At 38.4% G+C, this 25,238-nt stretch overlaps 1 protein-coding gene and 1 pseudogene across 7 annotated transcripts; both read right to left on the minus strand.

Annotated features, from left to right (window-relative positions):
* Positions 1-8,815: 8,815 nt before the first annotated feature.
* LOC149261029 (putative pentatricopeptide repeat-containing protein At3g13770, mitochondrial pseudogene) lies at positions 8,816-11,854 on the minus strand (annotated as a pseudogene).
* A 3,928-nt stretch (positions 11,855-15,782) lies between these two features.
* LOC149261030 (amino acid transporter AVT6A-like) lies at positions 15,783-21,207 on the minus strand. 7 transcript variants are annotated; one of them, XM_089421576.1, is made up of 11 exons: positions 20,807-21,207; positions 20,629-20,736; positions 20,379-20,518; positions 18,967-19,144; positions 18,783-18,889; positions 18,044-18,525; positions 17,714-17,804; positions 17,399-17,552; positions 16,897-17,100; positions 16,316-16,781; positions 15,783-16,228 (listed from the first exon to the last, which is right to left on the minus strand). In XM_089421576.1, exons 8-11 carry the CDS (start codon positions 17,421-17,423, stop codon positions 16,084-16,086), a joined length of 840 nt encoding a protein of 279 aa, XP_089277702.1. In that variant the 5' UTR covers positions 17,424-17,552; positions 17,714-17,804; positions 18,044-18,525; positions 18,783-18,889; positions 18,967-19,144; positions 20,379-20,518; positions 20,629-20,736; positions 20,807-21,207; the 3' UTR covers positions 15,783-16,083. The 7 variants fall into 7 exon arrangements, with proteins under 7 accessions (XP_089277702.1, XP_089277705.1, XP_089277697.1 ...); XM_089421579.1 differs by having other exon boundaries at positions 18,044-18,151; positions 18,418-18,525; positions 20,629-21,207; XM_089421571.1 differs by having other exon boundaries at positions 17,399-17,560; positions 20,629-21,207.
* Positions 21,208-25,238: the final 4,031 nt, after the last annotated feature.

The raw sequence follows: 25,238 nt of genomic DNA on the forward strand, positions 1-25,238 counted from the left end.
CCCATGTGCTGCACATTGCATAGACCTCATGCTTGAGGATATTGGAAAAATAGACTGGGACAAAAACACTATAGATCATACCAAAAGCATCACAAAATTTATCTACAATCATACATTGATTTTGAGCCTCATGAGGAAACACACTGGGGGCAAGGATATTATTAGGCCTGCCATCACTAGATTTGCTACACATTTTTTGACATTGCAATCTATGCTTTCCCAACATAGAAACTTGCAAAAGATGTTTTCTAGTGATGAACGGAATCAAAGCAATTGGTCTAAGAAACCGGAAGGCAAAGAACTGAAAAGGAAAGTCTATGAAGAAACTTTTTGGAGAAAGGCAGCAGAGATTGTGAAGCTTGCTGAGCCACTAGTTAAGGTGTTGCGGTTGGTGGATGGGGAAAGGTTGGCTATGGGCTTCATTTATGAAGCTATGGATCAAGCAAAGGAGCAAATAAAGACGGTATACAAGGATAGAGTGGGAAAGTATGGGCCCATTTGGGCAATCATTGATGAAAGATGGAACAATCAACTCCATCGCCCTATACATGCAGCTGGGTATTTTTTGAACCCACGATATCTTTATAAAGCTAAGGAGTCAGGAGCTTTGAGGGGGGAGGTCAGAGATGGACTGATTGATTGCATTGATCGCATGATCCCATTGGAGTCTGATCAGATGGAGATACGCTGACAGGCCAATACCTTCAGCAATGCATCAGGTACCTTTGGGAAGAACCTAACAAAGATTGCAAGAGAAGCAGATGAGCCAGGTAAGCAAAAATTTCAATTTTCAAATTCTTAATAGTTCTACAGTTTACTTTTTTTTTAAGTTTGTTAAATCGTTTATAATTTGAAAGTTAGATATAATTTGTAATTTTGTTGAGCTAACTCATTACACTCCTATGTTTTTTGCAGCACAATGGTGGGAGGCCTTTGGTGGCCATTGTCCTGAATTGCAAAGGTTTGCAATTCGTATTTTGAGTCAAACTTGCAGTGCATCTGGGTGTGAGCGCAATTGGTCTGTCTTTGAGAGGATTCACACAAAGAAGAGAAACCGTTTGGATCAAAAACAGTTAAATGATCTTGTTTATGTCCAATACAACCTCCGGCTCAGACGAAACCATTTGCTGAAAAAAAGCCCTGATTCAGATCCCATTGTGTTGGAAGACATTGATCCAACATCAGATTGGGTAGTGGAGAGTTGTCCAGCAAAGTTTGATCCTGATGAGGATCTTGATTTAGATTTAGATATTGAGACATCAATTGAACTTGAACAAGCTGTTCTGGTTCAGTTGAATGCAGATCCCAATCCACCAGCCTCAGTCTCAAAGCCAACAAGGACTCCAGTTGTAGGTGCTTCCTCTGCTCAGCCACGACAGAAGCGCAGCCGCATATCTACTCTATCTCAGCTTTCATCTGCTGTAGTTGCACAGCCTGCTAGTGGTACCACTTCTACAGCTGTAGTTGGAGATGATGATGATGATGATGAGCCATGGGGCCCCCTGTCTGACTCTGATGATGATCTAGAGATTGATCAACATGATATTGGCTCCTCTGGCAGTAGCTACTAGCCAGTAGCTGTAGTACTAGTACTGGAGTCCGGTCACAGTTTACTTTTGTTGTAGAGGCCATTTCTAGCCTCCTTGGTTATGTGTTTTTTGTTTTGAGTCTTTGATCATGTATGACAGTTGACTATGTATTGCCATTGGGTACCATTTTGATATAATGGATTGGTTCATGAGCCTACTTTGATCATATGTTGTCTTCCATCTATATTATAATGCTGTGTGTTTGGAAACATGAATGAAAATCTTTAAAATTATGTTTAAAATCTTTAAAATTATGCTTTTTTATAAAAAAAATAAATATTTAATGTATTTTTTACAATGACCGAGTCATTGAAATCGAGCCGGCCGAGTCATTACCGTTTCGGAGTCAATCCTCGGCCGAGTCGGAGTCGGAGTCGAAGTTTTAAAACTATGGGTTGTGCTAAAGAAGGTAAGTTTATGATCTTGTGCTTGTTGAATTTCTAAGTATGGAGGATTGTTCATAAGGGTTTTGGACTATCAGAAACCATGATTTGGTATGATAATTATTGAATGGGATACCAAGTGTGCCCTAGATATTTTGATTTTACCAAGTCATTGTTGAATGGTATGGCCTTGTAAGTACTGAGTATTACTGAAATAATAAGAGGGCTGAGTAACCTTATGGACAGTAAAATAGACCTTATGATAAAAGTCTTGAAAAGTGGTTTGACTGATGCCCTAAGGACTGACAACAATAAGACAATTAGAGGGTTTGGGCAATAATCTTAAGAAAAAGACCCTGGGAGTTGATTACTTTGAATGAACATTGGAGTTGAGTTGACTAAGTGGAGGGATCAACCAAGTTGTGTTCAAACAATGGATTGGCTGACCTGGTTGTAGAAACTGTGTAATGGACTATCTTCAAGGCAGAATACAATGCAGGAAGTAGTAGTGGTCATAATTATAGATGTCGTAGGTAAAGACCTCAAGAATAGGATAATGACCTGCTAAGAGGCAGAGTTGGAGCCCTTGAAGTTGCAAGATCAACAGTGTTAAGTGGTAAGAGGGCTGGGAAGAGGAGAGCTACAATTACAAGTAGCTGATGTAAGGAAAGTATGAGTGCTTCTGACACAAGTTGAGACTTGTTGATGAATTCTACCTGGTTGAGAGGGAGTGGGCATGGATTTCTCCTCTCAAGTTGAGAGGGAGTATGGTTGGACACTTTCTCCCTATGTCATGTACTAGACCAGGACTAACAACTGTAAGTTTACTGCATGAATCATGAATAGGGAGAATGATGATTTGATTTAGTTTGGTTCTCCTTGTGTTAGGTACTATGACGGATTAGCACTGATATCCTAAGTCAAGTACATGGACATGGATAAGAAGAATGATGGATTGGATAAGCATCTTGGACAGACATTCTTGAGTCATGTAATGTGATGGATTAAGATAGAGATCCTAAGTCACATGGACTTTGATAAGAATGTTCTGACATTTCCTTGAGGGAAATGGTATGGTGATAGACATAATCCGGGTATCCTAGGTGGAGTATGTACCATGGTGAGACAATGTGGTGCCCTATGGAATGCCTCCCAACATTGTGCATTGATCTTGTAAGAGATAGAGTGTACCTGTCAAGGCCTTGGTAATGTGACAATGCTGACTTTGATGATATTTGATGCTTATCAATCTAGGATCCCTTCTTATGAGAATATTTCAACTTGAGATGGACTTGTTTGAGTCATTATGAATACCTCCATAGTTAAGAGGTAGTGTTGGAAAGGTAACTAGGTTCAATCTTCATAATTGTTTTTGTACTCATTATGTATATATGATGTAAATAAGAAAAAAAAAGTTGTTAAAGAATGGGTTTCATGGTTATTTAGATTGATCATATAGGTTGAGCATGTTCTTCATGTTTCTGGGGATGTCATAAGTCAAAGAGAGTCAATATAATTTGTGTAAGACCCATTTGGGCATGTTATAACATATAAAAGAATTTATTTTTGTCTAAAAGTCAAAAGGAGCTCCAAGAACCAAGTCGGCCTCAATTATGATCTAGTCGGCCTTGATGAGGCCTATTCAAAAGGTATATATAGGCAGTAACTTCATCCTATTTATGACATATCCTTTTGTGGTTCGATCTCAAGGAGGAGGATAATAAAAGGAGAATAAAAGACCTATCAAACAAGAAGGAAATCGAGCAATGAAGCCTAGTCTCTGATCAAAAGGACAATTCACAATCCCTATTATAGTTACCCATCTAGGCCAAAGTTGCAGGAGAATTTCAGAGGGCCAAGACCCTGAAAGTGACCAAAGTTGTAGGAGAATTTCAGAGGGCCGAGACCCTGAAAGTGACCGAAATTACAGGTGGATTTCAGAGGGCCGCGACCCTGAAAGTGGCCGAAGTTGCATATGATTTCAGAGGGCCGAGACTCTAAAAATAGTTGCAGAAGGTTCTTCCCTTAGTGACTGAGATTTTGATCAGAATGAAGATGAATGACTGAAAGAAATTGATCACGTGGAGGAATGACTTGGTTCTTGGAGGAGATTGGACTTTGATTTTTGCGTCATGAAGGTCTCATATTGATCTAATTCTATAAGAAGTGGATTCTTCAGATTTTCCTCAAGTTGTGGGGTTTTTTAATAAGAGACCATTTAGTTCTCTCTCATTTTATAGACATCATTATACTCAACAGTTCCTTTGACCTACTTTGTAGTCATTAGTTGGACATACATATGATTATCTTATCTTATTTTATATAATATTTCAAGACAATTTTTTGAAAAAAAAAATACTAAGTATTTTTTCTAATATTTCTTTCCAGTTCATAACATTCAATATAATCAATAAAATCTTTAGAAAACCTCTTCATGATGCAACAAATGATCAACCTTCTTAATGGTGTGACATATTAATCTGAACGATATAATATATAGTAAATTCAATTCATGAACCCTGACTACTATAGTTCCACGTAAACAATCGCATATAGTCCGTAATTCAGTCAGAACAAATATAACAACGAAATCTTCTATGGTCCTAACCAGATTTCACCACCGACGTAAATTTTGTCAGACACTTGGACATATAACAGATTACGCGTTGTGCTGGAACCGAAGGTCCTATATTCCTCGGTTACCTTTATCTACCACGTTCGCTACAGATTTTATTTCACTCTCCGTCTGCTATGCGCGAGGTTCTGCGACAGGAGACACTCGCTCACGGGATCATGCGATAGTTAATTTGACGTCCATGGGACTCACGCAATGGTTTCGCTTCAAGAATAGTTGTACGAGGGTTCGAGAATCCGTCTTTTGACAGGACATGAGCTTCAGAAAATGGCTCTAGCCTCAGAGGTGTCTTCGTCTTTGCCAAATGAGATGTTCTTTCCACTGAGGAGAAGACCGCCTGTGCAAAATGACGCTTGATCTCAAAACGTTATGGCTTACACGCTAATCACCTTATTCACTGGAATCAATTACAGATTCTACACTTCACTGCCCTAATTCGAGGGTTCCTAGGGCAAACGTATGATGAGTATAAGCCAGACAAGGTTCGTTTGTTCTTCCAATGTTTCGTTCGACTTATTGCTTCAAACAGACACTTCCGCAAGAACTATACAATGCCAAAAAAAGGGAACTTGTTGTATAGCCCAGACGGAATTCCCCACTACAGAGAACGAGAACAAAACCCACTAGGAATTTCGTCGTTCTTCAGAAGGTGTTCCAAATGCCACATAAAGATTCCAAAACTTTCCAAGAATTTCAGTCCTATCAAGGTACCCTACCCTTATCAGAAGAACAAATGGTAGATAGTTTGGTGTCAACTAGGGTGGAATCTCTCAGGACCTAAATTGACAAGAGAATTGGGGCTTAAAACTTCGGAACTAATGCTCAAGAACATATGAATTGATCCACACTTCATGCTCCAAATGAATTCAATCTTCTTTTATTTATAGACTTCCTTGAGGGGTTTCATCTTCTTAATTGGTTGAGTGTATAGCTTACTCAAAACCCCAGCGAACCCAAAACTTGCCCAACAATGAGTATTTTGGGTTCTTATCCCCTTTATAATCGCTCCAAATGAATTCAATCTTCTTTTATTTATAGACTTCAATCTTCTTTTATTTATAGACTTCCTTGAGGGGTTTCATCTTCTTAATTGGTTGAGTGTAGCTTACTTAAAACCCCAACTAACCCAAAACAACCCCAACTAACCCAAAACTCGCCCAACAATGAGTATTTTGGGTTTTTATCCCCTTTATAAAGGATTATAGCCCACAATGATGGATAGGCTACTAAGTCCATTCGTCCTCAATTTGTGGAGGACATTATAGTCCCCTGCTTGAAATTGCATTACCTCAAGCAATTACAATTACAAATTTGAGTGCTGCAAAATTCGTTCTCCTTCCCACGTTGCATCCTCCGATAAATTCTTCCATATTATGAGATATTTCGGAATTACTCGTCCCCTTAACCTCTTTTGCCGCACTATCATGATCGTCTCTGGAATCAATTCCAACTACCGCTTTTCATCTAATGGTGGCAACTCGACAAAGATGGTGACCTGCTGACCCACAATGTTCTTGAGGCATGACACATGGAATACATTGTGGATTTTGTGGATTCTGCTGTCACTAGGTAGCTCCAACTCATCTGCCACTTCGCCAACCCTTAGAAGAACTTTGTAGGGTCCATAAAACCTTGGTTTCAGTTTTTCTCTACTACTCTTTTTGAGTGTACACTGTCTATAGGGTTGCAATCGTAAAAAAATGAGATCCCCTACCTCAAAGTTGCATTTCGTTCGATGCTAGTTTGCGTACAGCTTTTGCTGATTTTGAGCAACCTGTGTATTTTCGTTGAGCACCTCGAGAATGTCCTAACTCGTATGTATCCAGTGTTTCGCAAGAGGTGCCTTTCTGTCGCCAAAAACTCTATCAATGAAAGATGGTGCATCATATCCATATAGAGCTTTGAAGGGTGTCATCCCAATGGATAACTGGTTGGTGGTGTTGTAACAATGTTCCCCAAGATACAATCACTTAATCCATGTGTTCTGTTGACCTATCACATAGTTGCACTAATACCTTTCAATCCACTTATTCACGATCTCTGTCTGACCGTCGGTTTGCAGGTGATAGCTAGTGCTAGGGGTCAATTCAACTCCCACGAACCTGAAAAGATCCCGCCGAAATGCACCCATAAATCTACTATCATGATCGCTGACTATGTTTTTTGGTAGCCCATGTAGCTTAAAGACCTCCTTGAAGAACAATTTGCCACTTGTTCAGCTGAGTAATCATCTGAGATTGCTAAGAAATGAGCGAATTTAGTCAACCTGTCTACCACTGTTTATATGCAGTTCTTTCCTTAGGCTTTGGGTTCCCTGAGCCCTTTCCACGAGAATCGTTCCTGAATCTGTCAATAGGTCTTGAAGAATCCTTGATGCCCAGCTGAAGGAATATCATGTGTAAGCTTCAAGGACTACCAATTATTTTGTACCTGTCATCATGGATGATTTTGTCGATTAGGGTGTAAGCAAACTGGTTCTTGGCATATTCTGCTGAGAGATGTGCCTTCCAGTGTTTTGCAATTTCTATGAGAGCACATGCAATTGGTTTCCTAGAGAGTGCATCAGCCACAACGTTTTTCTTTCCTTTCACGTATTCAATGTCAAAGTTGTAAGCTTGAATTTTTCTTACCCATTTTTGTTCGTTCAGGTCCCTCTGACCCAAGAAATGACATAGACTTATGGTTTGTCTTGACTACACGTTTGTTGCCCACCAAATACTTTCTAAACTTTGCCAATGCATGCATGATAGCTAGCATCTCCTTGTCATGTATGGAGTAATCTTTTCGAATCTTCCAATTTTCGACTTTCGAATGTGATGGGATGGCCCTTTTGCAGAAGGACAACCCCTTTCCTTCTCTTGACACATCACACTCCAATATGAATGGCTGACCAAAGTCAGGAAGAGCTAGTATTGGACATGAGCTCATTATTTTTTTGAGCTTGTTGAACGCCCTGTTAGATTCCTCTATCCACTTGAATGTTCCTTTTCTGGTTTAGTTTGTCACGGGTGCACTTAATTGGGAGAACCCTTTAACGAATCGTCGGTAGTAGCTGTAGATCTCAAGGAACCCTCGTAATTCTGTTAGGGTTTTGGGTGTAGGCCAATCTACACATACATGCCTGCACACAATCTTTCACATAAAGTTATTGAATGCCTAGGATACTAAAATAAGTGCAATCCAAGGTATTACAAGATAAAATATGCATGCCTAAAAAAAATATATCTATTTGCCTCTACCAGCTAATTACTTATGGTGATCCCATCATCACGATGATAAATCCTTTTCCCTGATAAATTATTCTACATCCGTATGTGGAAAAGTAAATGCAAGTTATCCGATGCAAACATAGCATGTAATGAGCTAATCGAACATAATTAAATCTCAAAATGTGCATTTCACAAATGCCCACTGACGTCATTAAAAATGCATAACAGTTGATAAACATGTGGGAGCACAAAGCTAAACAATAATGCTAAAGACAATAAATATCCTCCTACTGTATTTTGGGAATGTTTCTCACTAATCTAGGGTAGTCCATCGGTGCTTCCAATAAAGATTCAAGTATGAAGTTAACTAGTGCACCGACTAGATTAAGGATGGTAAGTAAAGCCATCTTAATAATAGTGTTTGGCAGAAGATTAATTATACTTCAAAATACTTAGCAAGGTGCATTTTATTCCGCTTGTAAATTACAACCATCCTCAAAATTCATGTCATTCAACAGTAAAGACCGTTTTGGACAAGAATCCCATATATCATATGCTCCTTGTATGAGAAACGGTGCAATACAGCACAGAACCATCATGCTATTCACGTCATTATCAAAACATTCATTTCTCGCTCACTCTGAGCTTACATAACCTTTGGACAAAAGAATGGGCATTGTATGTTTCTTTTGGTAAGGGTAAACCCTTTTGTTTGATCTGTCGGGACCACAAACCCCAACTCTGCATTATGGTGGTAAATCCCCCTTTAACTTGGGGGCCATCAGATTTGATTAACTCACAAACATGATCAGGGATCTATGCTGACTGGGGTTTGAACTTGGGTCATTATCATGGTGATGCACTGTCTCAACTACTAGACCAGACCACAGCCCAAAGAACATAATGGGCACTGCATGATACAACATCAAATTCATAATTCCCCCATCAAAGTTCAGATACAAGTCCTGAGAGCTGGCTGAAAAGGAATTTTCAGATCAATCAGAAGCTGGATAGGTGGACTCCAACTGTCCAATTGTTAAAATTGCAGAACAAAACCAAGCAAGTTCTGTTCTCAAGTTCAGCAAGGTCAGCCTTGAAATGAGAAATATTGGGATCACCTGGCCATAAACCCATAATTCCTAAATGTACAATCCCCCCTTGCTATTCTCCATCAATAATCCTCTCTAAGAGCTCAATATACACAGCATGTTGTAGGATAGAAATCAAGCTCATCAGCACTTGTTTTGTACTATTGCAAATGTGGAACATTTTTATCTGTTTACACAATCATTTGATGCTTTTGCTTTAAATTGTGAAAATATACTCTGGATCTTCACTTGATACGTATCCAGAAATAATGTTCTCAATGATCCCCGACTATCAGTCAAAGTCAATCACAATCAAATACTTTGTTATCTTGGAAACTTAATTTGTTGCTCATTCCCCTGAGCATCACCAATAATCCTCTTTGGCTATCAATCAAGGTTTGTTGTTTTGGTAACTTAATTTGTTGCTCATTTAACTTAGCATTACCAATAATCCCCACAAGAACATTGTCCCTCCTTGAAATGATGAAAACGATTGGCATCCCTCACAACAATTTCTCGCTTAGCAATCTTGGAGATAAACTTGGTGGTCGAATGGCAATCAACACATACTCGAAGGTTCTTAATGACCCGAATAGGTGTCCCAGGGGGCGTGTTAATAAGCCCAAAGGAAATGGCAAGCTTTTCACTGTGTTGGCAGAGAATATGTTCCTTCTGCTCCTCATCTACATCATGCAACACAAAATCTGTGCCAGGCAGATAACCTTCCTCCTTCATTTGCCCGGACAACTTATCCAGCATTGCATATATGGCCTGCATCTGTGGCTGTGCCCTGTCTCCTCCAAGGAAGGAATAGACCACATTATTTATTTCAATCCAACTGCAGCCGGGGATCTTTTTAACCCCTTTTTCTTTCATCATATTTCTTACTTTCTGTACATGATCCCACCTGCCAGCCTTTGCATAGATGTTTGACAGCAGGACATAATGCGCAGCATTGCCAGGGTCCAACTCAAAAAGGTTTTCTGCCGCAAGTTCTCCTAACTCTACATTGGTATGGACTCTACATGCGCCAAGCAATGACAACCACACAGTGGCATTAGGTTTTATTGGCATTTTATAGATGAAGTCTTGAGCCTCCTTTAGCTGCCCAGCACGGCCGAGAAGGTCTACCATGCAGCAATAGTGTTCCACCGTAGGAGAAATGTCATATTCTCTACTCAAGGAATAAAAGTATTGCCAACCATCATCCACTAAGCCTGCATGACAGCATGCAGTCAAAACACCAACAAATGTGACTCGATCAGGTTTGGTGCCCGAGTACAGCATTTGTTTAAAGAGTTGGATCGCCTCCTTGGCACATCCATGCATAGCATATCCTACAATCAAGGCAGTCCATGAGACTACATCTCGTCTAGGCATTTCCATGAACATAATGCACGCATCTTCTATGCTTCCACATTTGGCATACATGTCTACAAGGGCATTCCCCACAAAGAGATCCGATAGGAATCCACTTTGAATTATCTTTTCATGGGCTTCCCTGCCCTCATGCAGAGCTGCCAAATTCGCACAAGCAGAAAGGACACTTGCAAAAGTGTCTGCATCAGGCTTGGTATCTGTCAGATGCATCTGTTGATAGAGTTTCACAGCCTCATAAAACAGTCCATTCTGCACATATCCAGCAATCATCCCAGACCAGGACACGACATTCCGTTCAGGCATTTTCTGAAACAACTCCAGAGCCTCATCAAGAAGCCCATTCTGAGTACATCCTGTAATCATCGCATTCCATGAGACCACATTTTTTTCAGACATCGTTGAAAACAGCTTCAAGGCCTCAGCAACATGCCCGCTCTGTGCATACCCCGTGATCAATGCATTCCACGAAAATACGTTTCTGTCAGGCATATCCTGAAAGAGCCTTTGGGCTTCGTCAATCTCCCCAATCTGCGCATACCCTCCTATCAACACAGTCCAAGACACGACATTTCGCTGAGGCATTTCCTCAAATACTTTGCGTGCTTCCTCAATTCTCCCACATTTCACATACAGGTGCACCAGGGCATTCCCCACATACAAATCAGACAGAAACCCACCTTTAATTATTCCCCCGTGGACCTCCTTGCCATGTTCCAGGGCTGCCAAGTTAGCGCATGCTGTCAGAACACAAGAAAACGTGAACTCATTCGGTTGAATTCCATCTCTCCGCATATGGCAATACAATTTCAATGCCTCCTGCCCATGCCCGCATTTGGCATAAGCTGCCATCATTGTAGTCCAAGAAACCACATTTCGTTCACGCATTCCGTCCAGAACTCTGCGAGCATCCGACAGAGTTCCGTGCTTGACGTATAAATTAACCAGTTTGGTTCCTAAATATGCATCTGGGGTGTATCCGGTTTGATTCATGTGGGCCTGGATTATCTTGCCATCGTTCAGATTTTGGGTATCCAGACATTTCTGTAATAGAAAATCGTAGGGATGGAAATCTACCTGAATGCCTCGCCGGTCGATCGTGTGGAGTGCCTCCTTCGGTAGGCTTTTCCCCAACAGCAATTTCAGATCGTCAGAGATGTTATGAGGATTGATTTCTGCATCGCCATTGACATCGAAATTGATACGTTGGGACGATGGCAGTGCAGCTGCAGAAAACCTGGATAAGAGGCACCAGCATCGCAGTCTCGCTAGCTCGTAACGAGTGTGCCATGGCATTTTGTGATATCTAATTGCAACGAACAATACATAGCCCACTATTCAAGAAAATAAAACTTGAACAATGAGAAACCAGGTCAAAGTTGTCTTCGACTTTTCTTGAACAATGAGAAACCAGGTCAAAGTTGTCTTCGACTTTTCTTGTTTTGCATTCATCTTTTCTCTCGCTCTGTCATGATCTCGTCTTGATCTTGCCCTGGATTTCGTCTTGAGATTTGCTGTGGTATTTGGATACAGTTTCAGTTAGATAAAGGATTAAGATTATGTGTTTTTTCTTAAAATGTCACAACTTCAAAACCATGGGAGAAAGGTAGACTAGCATTTGCACCAGATGTTGCAAAAGAAACGCCGTAAGGCATAAATTGACAAAAGCAAATAAAGCAAAAAATACTTTGATAAAGAATAAAAATATATTAAACATTGAAATTAATGTCCCATTAACTGGAAGCACTTTAGTATATTGCTGGTTTTACCCATAAATTGCAGGCTTCACAAGCTGAAGATCAGATTAAACTTTGGGGAGGTTCAATAGATTCAATTAAAAACAGTTTAAGGAAGGTAGATAAAGCAAACCCTTTATAATTTACTATGTGATATCTTGTATTATACAAAGATGTTTATTGTTCAGAAGATTAATCCTCTCATGTTATATAGAGATGTTTATTCACAAGATTTATCTTGTGGCAGGACACTGATAGAGATGATAGAGAGCAGTTATCTTCTGAAGTATGAAAATGAGGATTGCTACATTGTTACTCTGAAGTGATGCATGTACTCTAATCCATCCACATCACTAGTTTCGGCAGATAATAGGCATTTTTAAGTGTATTTGAAGAGGACAATGACTTCATGGTGAATTTGATTATGGTGTCTTCTTCCACAATCAAGGACAAAAAAAGTCATTTTTTCAAGCTGCATTCAATTGTCTAGACAAATTTTTAATTCCCTCATTCGTTGTTTTCGTGGAATCACCCTGTTCTTTTATTGCAGGCTTTGACTTTTATAAATGTTGATTAATGGTACTCTATTTTCCATAGCGTCATGTGATTATCAGGTGATGTTAAAAATATACAATCTTCTACCACATTCAAGGGCATGGAGAGTCATTTTGTCAAGCTGCACTGACTTGTCTATGCAATTGTTTAGTTCCCTCATTCATTATCTTCATGGAACCACCCTGTTCTTTTATTGGAGACTGACTTTTACAAATGCTGATTAATGGTTTTCTATTTTCCCTAGCATTACGGGACTATCAAGTGATGTTGAAAAATATACAAATAGAAGGAAAACTTCACCATGTTTATGTAAATTTAAAGCATAGGACATATTTAAATGTGAAAATTATTTTTGTTTGTTTGTAGGGTTTAATCTTTATTAGGCTCTAGGTTTAAATTTCTTGGTGAAGGGTTGAGGATTGAAACTCTCCTATGGAACATCCAAACTCGATCAAACATTAGATACTTTTAATGACAACATCACACAATTGAATAGATTATTCTTCCATCCAACATAAAGCTGAACCGGACATGAAACTGGCCCAACCTAAACTCAACCTTCAACTTAATAAAAATATAAATAACAAAATTCAGATAGCTAAGAAGAAAAGGACTACTAAAGCGTGTATAAATAAAAAGGTATTAAAACTCTATAAACTCTATTCAAATAGTGTCTATATTTTAACTTCAAATAGCAAAGTAGCATAATTAATCTGTTCACGTACGTTGGTATCGTTTCTTGCCTCTTGGTTGATTCTTCAGCTTTTACGTTGTGTGGGGGCGCATTCATTGATGTTGTTCACCACATCTACTCTCCTTTCTACTTGACTCGAACCTATGTCTGATGAAATCTTCCTCTATTGGTGTTTTATCTTCTTGAAACATCTTAGTTATCTTGTTTTTCCCCTAGGGCTTGAATTGTTGGACAGATCTTTTCCAAACGAATCCAATCTCATGTTTCTTCCCACATTGTTGGACAGATCTTCTCTGGATATAATCAATGTCATGTTTCTTTTGCTAAATTGTATTCTAATAGCGTCTTCGAGCCTTCCAATACCATGTTCTTGATTAATGGAAACATCTTTGGCAAATGATTTCATGGGTTTGCTTTTCATAAATCTCGGAATTTTATCTCTCTAAATCTTGTGAATAGTCATATGCTTGTCTGGAAGATTAATCCATGCACATCTACATATTAACCAATTCAGACTTTCAAACTCTAAAACTGTGGATGGCTAATAAGATCCAGTCTGATCACAATGCTTTGAATCTAAACAGATTTCCCTACAGACAAGCCACCTCCTCAGTCTTAAATAAGTGCCGAACATATCTTCTTTAGACAAATCCAATGTCATGTTTCTTCCTAGATTGCCTTACAGATCTTTTCTAGACAATCCAACGTCATGTTTCTTCATATTTCTTACCACACACAAGGCACCTCTATATATTTAAATAGGTTCAGTGGGTAGTTATAAGTCAAGGAAAAGTGTGTTGAGCTCAGGATAAATAATATTCAAACTGCCCTATTTTCCTCAATAAATTTGGCCTTAAATCTAGTTTGAATTATGACGGAAGTCAGAGTTCTATTTATTGAAGGTGAACTTTCCCTGTGGAATTTATTTTTGGAGTTCTGGCTGATTATCTCTTTTCAAATAAACAATAATAAAGAGTGGAACTTTTGACTCGTGGAAAAACAAAACTCACCAAAAATGAGGCGATATGAGTGCTGGATATCAAACATGGATCTCAATATAATTTCATTGCATCAACCTAGTTGTTAAGTTACCAATGCTGTGATTCTGTACACGTTTCTCGTTTATTGGTAAATAATACATTTCTCCACCAACCTCTTTTTGTTGTCAATGAAACCATAATGTTTCTTGGAGAAATAATCTCTGTTACCTACCTGAGATAAAAAAAAATTAAACCCAGATTTGGCCACTGCAACAAAGTAAGTCATTTTCCCTTAATGTTATTGTATTCTCTAATTATCATTTGTTTTTGGTTAATTTCTTTTCAGGTTGTTGCATTTGTCAACTAGGTTCATTTGTTGAGAGGATTAGAAATATATCATTTTTTTTATCAGAGTATTGATTTAGGCTTGTTTCTTCATTAAATTTTATTTATTTCTAAGCTAATTGGACCACTCACTAGGTTTTTTTTAATGAAGTTCAAATTTGCTTCCTTTGGAGTATACCTTCCCACCTAAATCTAGATTGGCACTCTCTCCTCAGTCTACCTATTTCAATTTTGAATTGATTTGGAACCCTTGTTTCAATAAAAAGACTTCATCGGATCTAATCCATGGATCTCGGCATTCCCACTAAAAGATTTCACTGAATTTCTTTCAGGTCAGTTAGTTTTGTATTAGTTCTATTTTTTTAACATTCATTTGTCTCTTACCTCACAACTTTTTAGCTTTGTTATTCTCTTCCATTACTAGCTTTCTTGAACCCAACATCCACTTTTCTCTACGATTTAGCCTATCACTGGCCACATTACCCCTCTATCGCTGCTCCTGCAGATCAAGATCTTATGCTGTTCACGGTATCTAAAAGTACAGGTCATGCAGGAAGTCAGATTGGGTAAGTAATGTTGATTCTTTTACAATTAACATCCACTTTTCTCTACGATTTAGCCTATCACTGGCCACATTACCCCTCTATCGCTGCTCCTGCAGATCAAGATCTTATGCTGTTCACGGTATCTAAAAGTACAGGTCATGCAGGAAGTCAGATTGGGTAAGTAATGTTGATTCTTTTACAATTATATGCAATTTGTTGTGCTACCTCTTCTTTCTCACTTTAACTTGAATGTTGGCAGACCTTGTACTCTGTTTCTCTGGATCTGTATGTGTATGCTTGTTTTTGTGTGCATGTGTGTACTCAATGGCTTGGAGTTTGACTGGTACTTATGCATGTCATGTAAGGTATGTATATTTCAAATGGGTCTATCTGTCTGTTGAAGTAGAGACATCAATGAATGGTGGAACTGAGTTGATGTCTCTACTTTAAATGGGTGAAATGAAAATACTTGGCAAAATGGACTAATTACTCTTACTCTGGCCGTCTGTATCAATGCAACATTTGCAGGGCTAAAATGTGAAGGAAAAGAGGATGAAGATAGTGAGAAGTTATTGAAGAGCAATGGAATCATCACACACAGTGGGATGCATTTTGGTGCACCTCAAACTTATGTGAGGTTGAGTATTATTGAAAGAAACCAAACCTTCAATCTTCCGCTTGACAGGCTCTCAACTATTCATGGATGATTAGATGAATCGCTAAATCAGTGATGCGAGATCAACTATATTCCTTTTCAATGTTTACAACTACAAATACAGTAGTATCTTTAACTAGAAGGCCGAGCGACCATGGCAGGATGATACAAGGCTTTACAAAAGTTTATCCACCAATTCTACAAGCAAATTCCCAAATCAGCGTTCTTTTCTCGGTTCTGTTCCAAATAATCTTTATATGTATGTGCACCACCTGCTCATAAAAAATCATTCTCAAGATCGTGGAGGGCCTTCCTCCTCTTTGTTGAACAAAGAATTAATGTCACTCACTATAGCAATTGAACTTGAAACCACTGCCAGAAAAATCATGAACAATGCAATAAATATCTCCTTCCTGGTTGAGATTCCATGGGTGTCTCTGCAATTAAAAAATAATTGAGGTTAGAAGTTACATACAAGCCAGGTGAAAGACGAAACCAGAAATGAAAAACAACTTTTTTTCTACCTGAGAGCAACGGGAGCTGGGAAGATGAACCCAATAAAAACTGCTGCTGTGGCCCCTGTGAATTGAAATGCATCCCAGATACTTGGTATGAATGATGCCCCAAGGAAAATGATTCCAATTAACCCAGCAGTGATCAAAATGAACCTCTTATTATCCAAAACAAGATGCTTTTTCGCTGGAAAGACAAGCCCATCAAGATTAAGTCCCAGGGCAAAAAAAATGAGAGGAAAGACCAGCATCAGATGTACAACATAGGTCACACGAACAATGTCATTCAGCACAACACTGTAGGGAACTCCCAAGTTGGTGTCAAAATTGGCCAGGACATCATCCATGGTCTGGTCTCCAAATAGAAGAAAGCCAAAAAAGCTTGTACTTATGTATACAATTGAGCACGTTGCCAATGATGTGCGAACAATGGGCTGCATTTCTGAAGGGTCCTCAAGTTCATTGTATATGGAATGAACTGCATGGCGCAAAGACATCACAATTCATTATAACATAATTTTAAATGCAAATTCAACTAATGAACTCTAAGATACTACACTGCAGGACCAGAGATGGAGGAAAATAATCCATACCATTGTAATGACAGATGTAAGCAGTCACAATAACTGGTACCACAGTGAAAAGCTTCAAGAACGAAGTAAAATCCACAATATCTGGTAACAATCTTGGTGCTTTGACGGTGCCACTGAACAACTTTACAATCACAATACCAGCCGTAATCACAACAAAAACAACCGCAAGTGCAACTGATAATGCAGAAGTGAATTTCAAAGAATCTGCAAATTCATGGAAATGAACACATCAATATAGGCATGAAGATTTGAACATTACAACTCCTAAGATCAACATTTCAATTATTTTCCATAATAAGATGCTTTTGCACATGGTAAGTGGACTGCTCCATCTCAACATCATATGTTGTATTCCACCTTTGTATTTTCTGTATTGAATGCACATTGGCATTCTTCCTACTAAAGATAATGGATGAGCCACCACCAAACACGGAACCAGTAATGCCCTATTTCAGAATGCCTTTAAAAAAGAGAAAAAACAAGAATTTGGTAAAGAACATACCGGAGTGAGTGGATTTCAGGCTCATGAAGAGCAACGCACTGCTCAGATAGGTCCGAAGCGAAGATATGCATTCATGTCCTCTGTTTCAGTGGTCTCCAGTGTCCACCCTGTAATCTGACAAGCCTCTTCCAAGTGTCCGCTACACCTAACTAATCTGGCCAGCTTTTATATTCTATTATAAATTCGTATTCTTATTAATAAAAAAAAAGATATATTTAGTGCAAGATAAAATGGATTAATCCATACAAACACATCAATCACGGTTGTGTTTAAAATTTACTGCCGGAGAAGATTTCCTTTAGAAATCGAAGTTACCTGTGCCCACTTGATACTTGTAACAGAGAACTGATCAATCGGTTGAGCCTTGACGCTTGCTCTCTGTTTCTTCTTCCTCTGTAGCTTTGCCCTGAAATTCAATGTAGAAGTAGATATCAACATTTCAATGATTTCCCATAATAAGATGCTTTTACACATGGTAAGTGGAATGTTCCACCTCATATCATATGTTGTATCCCACCTTTGATTTCTGTATTGACTGCACATTGGCATGATGGATGGAACCCCACCAAACACAGAACCTGTAATGCCCTATTTCATAATGCCTTTAAAAAAAGAGAAAAAACAAGAATAGAATAAAGAACATACCGGAGTGAGTGGATGTCAGGCTCATGAAAAAGCAAAGCACTGCCCAGTTCGTTTCGAAGCGAAGATATTCATTCATGTCCTCTGTTTCAGTGGTCTCCACTGTCCACCCTGTAATGCAATACAAAAGCAAAGATCAGCCATCGAGTTCCTTCACATGCATATAGGGAGTTTCCTTTACCTGTCCCCGATATCCCAGGAGCGCATTACCGCCTTATTTGGGATACCCCAAGCAATTCAATCGATTATTTGTCTGCCAAGAAGTCATAATTATGGTAGCATTTACAGCTGACTAGCTACAGGCAATAAGCTTGCATGAGCTGAGGATGAAACCCGAGGTAAGAGTCAATGCAAAGGGAAGAAAGAACTGAGAGCACCATCTGAGAGGGCTGAATTTGTTCTCCACACTAGAGCTTTTCATCTTCTTGGTAATATGATGAGTCCTGACAATTGCTCTCTGTTTCTTCTTCCTCTGTAGCTTTGCCCTGAAATTCAATGTAGAAGTAGAGATCAACATTTCAATTATTTTCCATAATAAGATGCTTTTGCACATGGTAAGTGGACTGCTCCATCTCAACATCATATGTTGTATTCCACCTTTGTATTTTCTGTATTGAATGCACATTGGCATTCTTCCTACTAAAGATAATGGATGAGCCACCACCAAACACGGAACCAGTAATGCCCTATTTCAGAATGCCTTTAAAAAAGAGAAAAAACAAGAATTTGGTAAAGAACATACCGGAGTGAGTGGATTTCAGGCTCATGAAGAGCAACGCACTGCTCAGATAGGTCCGAAGCGAAGATATGCATTCATGTCCTCTGTTTCAGTGGTCTCCAGTGTCCACCCTGTAATCTGACACATCAATCACGGTTGTGTTTAAAATTTACTGCCGGAGAAGATTTCCTTTAGAAATCGAAGTTACCTGTGCCCACTTGATACTTGTAACAGAGAACTGATCAATCGGTTGAGCCTTGACGCTTGCTCTCTGTTTCTTCTTCCTCTGTAGCTGTTCCATTCTTCTCAAAAAGAAAAGGAAATGAACATTCGGTTGTACCCTCTTCCATATCATAATTTTCCGTCTTTGCCACAGGCTTTGTAACCTGGAAAAATAAAAAACAAATATAATTTGTTGAATTTATTTAGTTTTCACAATTTCATTCTATCTACTTTGTGAGCCAGGTGAGAGCAGCCCTTGCAAAGATGCTTGCTTTTATGTTTTTGATGAAGCACCTCTGCTTGCACTGCCAACTTGATAGTGGTGGACATGTAAAGGGAGGGGTGTGAAAGGCATTTATGACTAAAACCTTTGCAGCCACTTTCAGTAAATCTCTTAAAAAAAATTGCAATTTACAAAATGTAAAAGAAACCAATTAAATTCACCAGATTCAACAGCCCGAATCAAATTTCAGCATATTTGGTGAAATTTTTTGGTTTAAATGAAAAGTTTATATAAACAAAAAAGTATACTATGAAAACATAGTTCGAATATTTGGTAATTTTTGACATGTTTTATCACATTTGAAGCTATAAAAAAATTGGGTTAGCAGATTCAGCACTCAGCTCTTGACGATAAGCCCATCTAGTGACTCGAAACGTTGAGGCAAAAATCATTTAAACGCAGTGTTCTAGATGCTAATTATGTAAAAAAAATAGGTATTTCTTGTGCGAGAATTTTGACTCGCCGACATTTTTATGGGTTTCGCTCGGAAGATATTTTTCTTACCTTCTTTTTCACCAAATTTGACAATGTGACTTTAGCCTAAAAGAAGAAACTTTCAGTTCACTTAGGAGGTATACAAACTTTTTTCATGCAGCATCAGCACGGGTTGGCATTTCTATATGCCATTTTCCAACCCTTTTTAATTTGTATTCCTTCACATTAATTGAATTTCAATCTTCGTCCTTTTTATCCTGTCATTACGCTTTTCCAAATGCCTAATATATCTAGAACGCCCCAGATGATGCCTTTGTCTAAAAGGCTAAAAGTATATAAAATCCAATCCGCTGATATCGTTAAAACTAATTTCTAGTCGAACCCTAACAAATAAACAAAGGCATTGGACAATTACGCAATAGTGTAGAAATAAGTAAACCCTAACTTCTATACCTAAATTACAGGAAGAACGTACAGATGCTGATTACCACTGGGAGTACTATTCAAAACACTGAGAATATAAAAATGAGGGAATATATCCACAGCAGGAGGTTAAGTGGGCATATGTTTTATAATAATAGTAGCAATAATAATTACTTCATGGAATTAGGAGTGCTAAACATGAAAACGGACACAGGTGCAACCAGAAATAACAAAAATCGCTGTGTAAAGATGGTCACCTGATCCGGTTGAGCATACATGTGAGTAACCTGATGGGGCGGCATAGGCCGTTGCGGAGGAGGAGGGTAGTGTTGTTGCCCTTGATGTTGTGTTCCACCTCATATCATATGTTGTATCCCACCTTTGATTTCTGTATTGACTGCACATTGGCATGATGGATGGAACCCCACCAAACACAGAACCTGTAATGCCCTATTTCATAATGCCTTTAAAAAAAGAGAAAAAACAAGAATAGAATAAAGAACATACCGGAGTGAGTGGATGTCAGGCTCATGAAAAAGCAAAGCACTGCCCAGTTAGGTTCGAAGCGAAGATATTCATTCATGTCCTCTGTTTCAGTGGTCTCCACTGTCCACCCTGTAATGCAATACAAAAGCAAAGATCAGCCATCGAGTTCCTTCACATGCATATAGGGAGTTTTCTTTACCTGTCCCCGATATCCCAGGAGCGCATTACCGCCTTATTTGGGATACCCCAAGCAATTCAATCGATTATTTGTAATGCCAGACAAGGTAGAAGGAATCCACCATCTATTACAAGTACGGGCATTCTCCTGAGTGGCAGCAGTGAAAAGCAGAATGAGAACGATCCCATGGAAGGCAAAATACAAGCAGGCGAGATGGAAGATCTGTTTTCCGATACTGTCAATGCTCGATTCCTTTACTTCAACGCGGCGAGTCATAACTTCCTCATCCCTCTGCCCGGATGAAACTATTCGATGCAGCTCGACCCAATCTTCCATAGGCGGCAATAACAGCACAAAATGATGAACAGTTAGGCACAAACCCTGCTTCCCGGATGAAACTATTCGATGCCAAATGAAACGCCCAAACCGTTTGGGCAACCCTTTTGAATCAACGATCGAACGGCTGAAATTGTTGCAATCGTCTAACATATAATCGTGTGGCTTACAAGATGACAGGTAGGCAGAGAGGGGAGTTGATCTCAGAGGGAACGCCTTACGGCGTAAATATGTATGTCTTTTTTAGTAGGTATATGAGTTGGTAAATTTTATTAATCAGGTCAAAGTCCAAGATTAAATTTAGTGGATTCCACTATAACACCATCTATATATCCAACATTTAATTATACTAGGAATTTACAGTATGGTGAATTGGTAACTTGTTGGAGTAGATCAAACTTAGCAAGGGTATAACACCAAGAGTATACAAGCCATGGTGAATTGGTAACTTGTTGGAGTAAGATCAAACTTAGCAAGAGTATAACACCATGAGTATATAACCCAGATATATCGTGAATTTATGACTTAGCAAGAGGATATACCATGAATTTATGACTTAGCAAGAGCCAAGACTCCACAAGGGTGGGTGACTTAGCAAGAGCTCCACAAGGGTGTGCTTGAATTTTATCACAATGAGCCAAAGATGTCCCCCGAGAGATTTGAAACCAGGTGGAGGGGATAACATCCCATTGTACCAACTACTCAGTCATCCCATGAGGAGACCTTTATAGACTTTAATAATCAAATCGCTACATGGAGGTGGGTCCCTTGTCCCACAAACAAGGGGTCTCATACACTAATTTGGTGTTTGGCTTAGATGTGACCTTAAAATTAGATTACTATTATTAAAAACACTATCAACAATGTAAGGAAAGACAAAATACCATTGAAAACTGTTGTTTGCCCTCTTAACCATCTCATCCAAAGATAGACGACTCTCTTTTCAAAGGTGTTTACTTTGTAGATTGTATCTTGGATTATGATTTAAATTATGCTTTCTTTGATATCAGTAGCATGCTGAAGAAGATTTAGGAAGCTAGTTACTTGTTTTGTTGAAGTAATGTTATCAAAGGAGGAGAAAGGTACTTCATCTAGATTAAACACTCCTCTTTCTTCTTTGCCTACATGCAATTTAATATACTCCTTCATCCCATGGCACAGAGAAACTAGATATTGTTTTGATGACTAATCCAATTACTAGGTGAATCCACCATCACCAATTCTAATAAATTTGATACAACACTTGAGGTCCAACATACCTTTTTGCCATGACCAATATTCCTCTTCCTTAGGCCCCTCAATATCATGGTCTAATGGATGTGTGTTTGCACATGTATGTCATACAAAATTTTGTTAAGCCTTCTATTGACCACGCAATAATCAAATCTCTATAAAGCACACACTATAGAAACACATCTCGTGGATAGGCCCTTTACTAGTTGGAAAGGTCAAATCTACAAACCACAACATTCTAAGAGTTTTACGTCAACTTCTTAAAAGAGTAGAGGGAGATGGTCCCATGGTCAACATGCATCCTTACCCTCATCATTATTTGTTGAAAACTTGGTGAACCTTTGAATAATTTTGATCACAAGTTAAGAGAAGTATTCCATTAGAGTGAAGAAAACATTCCAAAGGCATAATGCATCCAACATTTGCTTTATTCGTTCTATCTAGTCATTTGTATTTTCATACAAGGGATTATTCTTCCTACTTATCTTGATGCTTTATATTTCATGGTGTTATTATGGTGCCCTATAATCTTTTGCATTTGTCGATGGTTAGACTGTAGACCTCAAATAATAGATTCAGACCTTGCAACAACATGTTCCTTAGTTGTATGTTTGAAAGCTTCAAGAGATATCTTGTCATATTTGTCGACAAAATCACTTACTTGGTGAATTTTTGCTGCATATTATAAATCCACCTGAGGCTAATTCACAACATGCCGACCAACATACATGTGAATTGAAGAATCCAAAGAATTATTGTTTCAATCAAAATTCATGGAAACATAAGCAACATAATTTTCACACTTTTATTGTTTGGCAAGTGCACTTAATTAATGTAGGGAAGGCACCAATTAACATGTTTGTTCTAGTGCAATCCTTGTTGATATTATCAAGTATTATGATTCTAATATAGCTTGTCTTAGCTCAACAAATTTCTTTGAACATTATGGACATTTTAGTGCAACCTATTCCAGTACTTTTATTTACAGTTGCATCGTAACCTCAACCTCTTGGTTAGTGTGTAGGATTGGGTTATAATAAGGACGCTCTATCTTAATAGGATAATATCTATGTTGTACAAGCATGAAACATTAGGAGGACTCAAAATGGTGCATAATTGCCAAAACAAAATGGAATTAAGAACTAGGGCCAAAATTGAGGTTATCAAAGAGTAATGTAGGGTTATAATTGTGGCATATAGGGTCACATCTACATGCACTATCCATTATGCAATGTCAATGACGCAGTCTATCCTTTGTAAACCAACAAAATCTATAATATTACTCATCATCTAATGATTAACATGAAGAATGTGAACCACATTCGAGTAGTCCATCTCTCCTTAGAGTGATAAGTTGCATAGTTTAAGAAACAAGTCCTTTAGAAGCCAATGTTTATGTTTCCACTTGCGCTAACCCATAAGCATACATGTACCCCTCCTTTAGAAGATGTTCCTACAACATCATGCATTTTAAAGCACCAAATAGGTATGGTTCATATTCTTGATGCTTCTTGATAATGGTGAATTTCCAATGTTGTAGTGAATGGGGAAAGTGAGGTTTCACACTCTTCTTTCCTTTTTTGAGAAAAAATGTCTTTTATTAATAAAAATATGCGTACAAGAGAAAAAATAAATTATGTAAAAAAATGAAAATAAAGACATATTTAGTGATAATAAAACTAATTTATTATTAAATATGCAAATATATCAACATTGTTAGCATCTCTAGCCAAAAGAAAACACTTAGCTTGGCATAGATATTATCTTTTCTTTCCTAATCCTAAGGAAAGGGAAACATATCTAACCTCATTATCAAATATACACTACATCTTAGTTTCTAGATGTAACCTCATTATCGAACCCCCCATTGTTCATGTTACATATATGTTGTGCAAAGAACATAACACGCACACAACATCGGTAATGAGGGCTAGACCCAGTGGATCCATCTTTTAGTAAATCAAAAAGCTTTGAGCATGTGGAAAATGAATTGCCAACTTAATTTGTCAAAGGATTTTAACATATCAAGCTTTATGAGCATTCTAGAGGTTTTGCTAGATTTAAGTGAGTTTATGAGCATTCATGGGCAAGGATTATGTAGTCTATGACTTGCCTTCCTTCCACATAACTTGTTTTCTGTGGGGAAATAAGTGAAGGAAGAATGGGCTTGAGTCTGTTGGCAATGACTTTATAAATGATTTTGTAGATGACATTACAAAAGACAATGGGATGATATTTAGAAGGAGAATTAGCTCCAGAGGATTTAGGAATGAGGGAAATGAAGGTGGTATCCAGGGCAATGAGAATGGAGGAGGAATATTAGGAATCTTGTACAACTTGCCATATATCATGCCCAAGAATTTTCCGACATGCTTGATAGAAATCACAGTAATTCCATCGGGGATAGGATATTTTCCTTTAGGCATCTCCATGAAGGCAACTCCCACTTCTTTTAAAGAGATCTCTTTGAGAAGGATATCATTTTGTTCTTTGGTGACAAGATTGGGAAATTTTTGGCAATTTTCCTGATCGCGGGTTGTCTATTAGGGGTGGGTTGAGTAAGTATAGCTTGAAAGTGACTGAGCATCTCCTGAGTGATGTCTTCATGGTTCTCCACTTTTTTATTAGTGGAAATTTTGATGCTTGTAGTGCTAATGTTTTGCCTCTGATTGATCATCACGAAATGGAAAAATGTTGTGTTCTTTTCACCTTCTTTTAACCATTGAACATTGGATTTTTGTTTCCACATTTCTTCTTGTTTTAATCTTTCCTCCAATTTGAGTGATGTGACTGACCATATGCGCTTGATTCCTTCAATCCAACCCCCTGATATTATAGATTGTTGAATGTTAGATATTTCTTGTTATAGCTTAAGTTTTTCTTT

This window comes from Pinus tabuliformis, chromosome 6 (assembly GCF_031772625.1).
Source record: "Pinus tabuliformis cultivar Carrire ecotype Pingquan chromosome 6, CPIR1, whole genome shotgun sequence".
Taxonomy (NCBI): Eukaryota; Viridiplantae; Streptophyta; class Pinopsida; order Pinales; family Pinaceae; genus Pinus; species Pinus tabuliformis.

Bases quoted from the DNA above. Each gene is read 5' to 3' on its own strand.
- LOC149261030 (XM_089421576.1), bottom strand. From the start codon at position 17,423: ATGAGCCTGAAATCCACTCACTCCG. The intron at 16,782-16,896 runs GTATGGATTATT...TGCGCCATGCAG, and splicing joins TTACATCTGTCATTACAATG to TTCATTCCATATACAATGAA. The intron at 16,229-16,315 runs GTAGAAAAAAAG...TTTTAATTGCAG, and splicing joins CCAGCTCCCGTTGCTCTCAG to AGACACCCATGGAATCTCAA.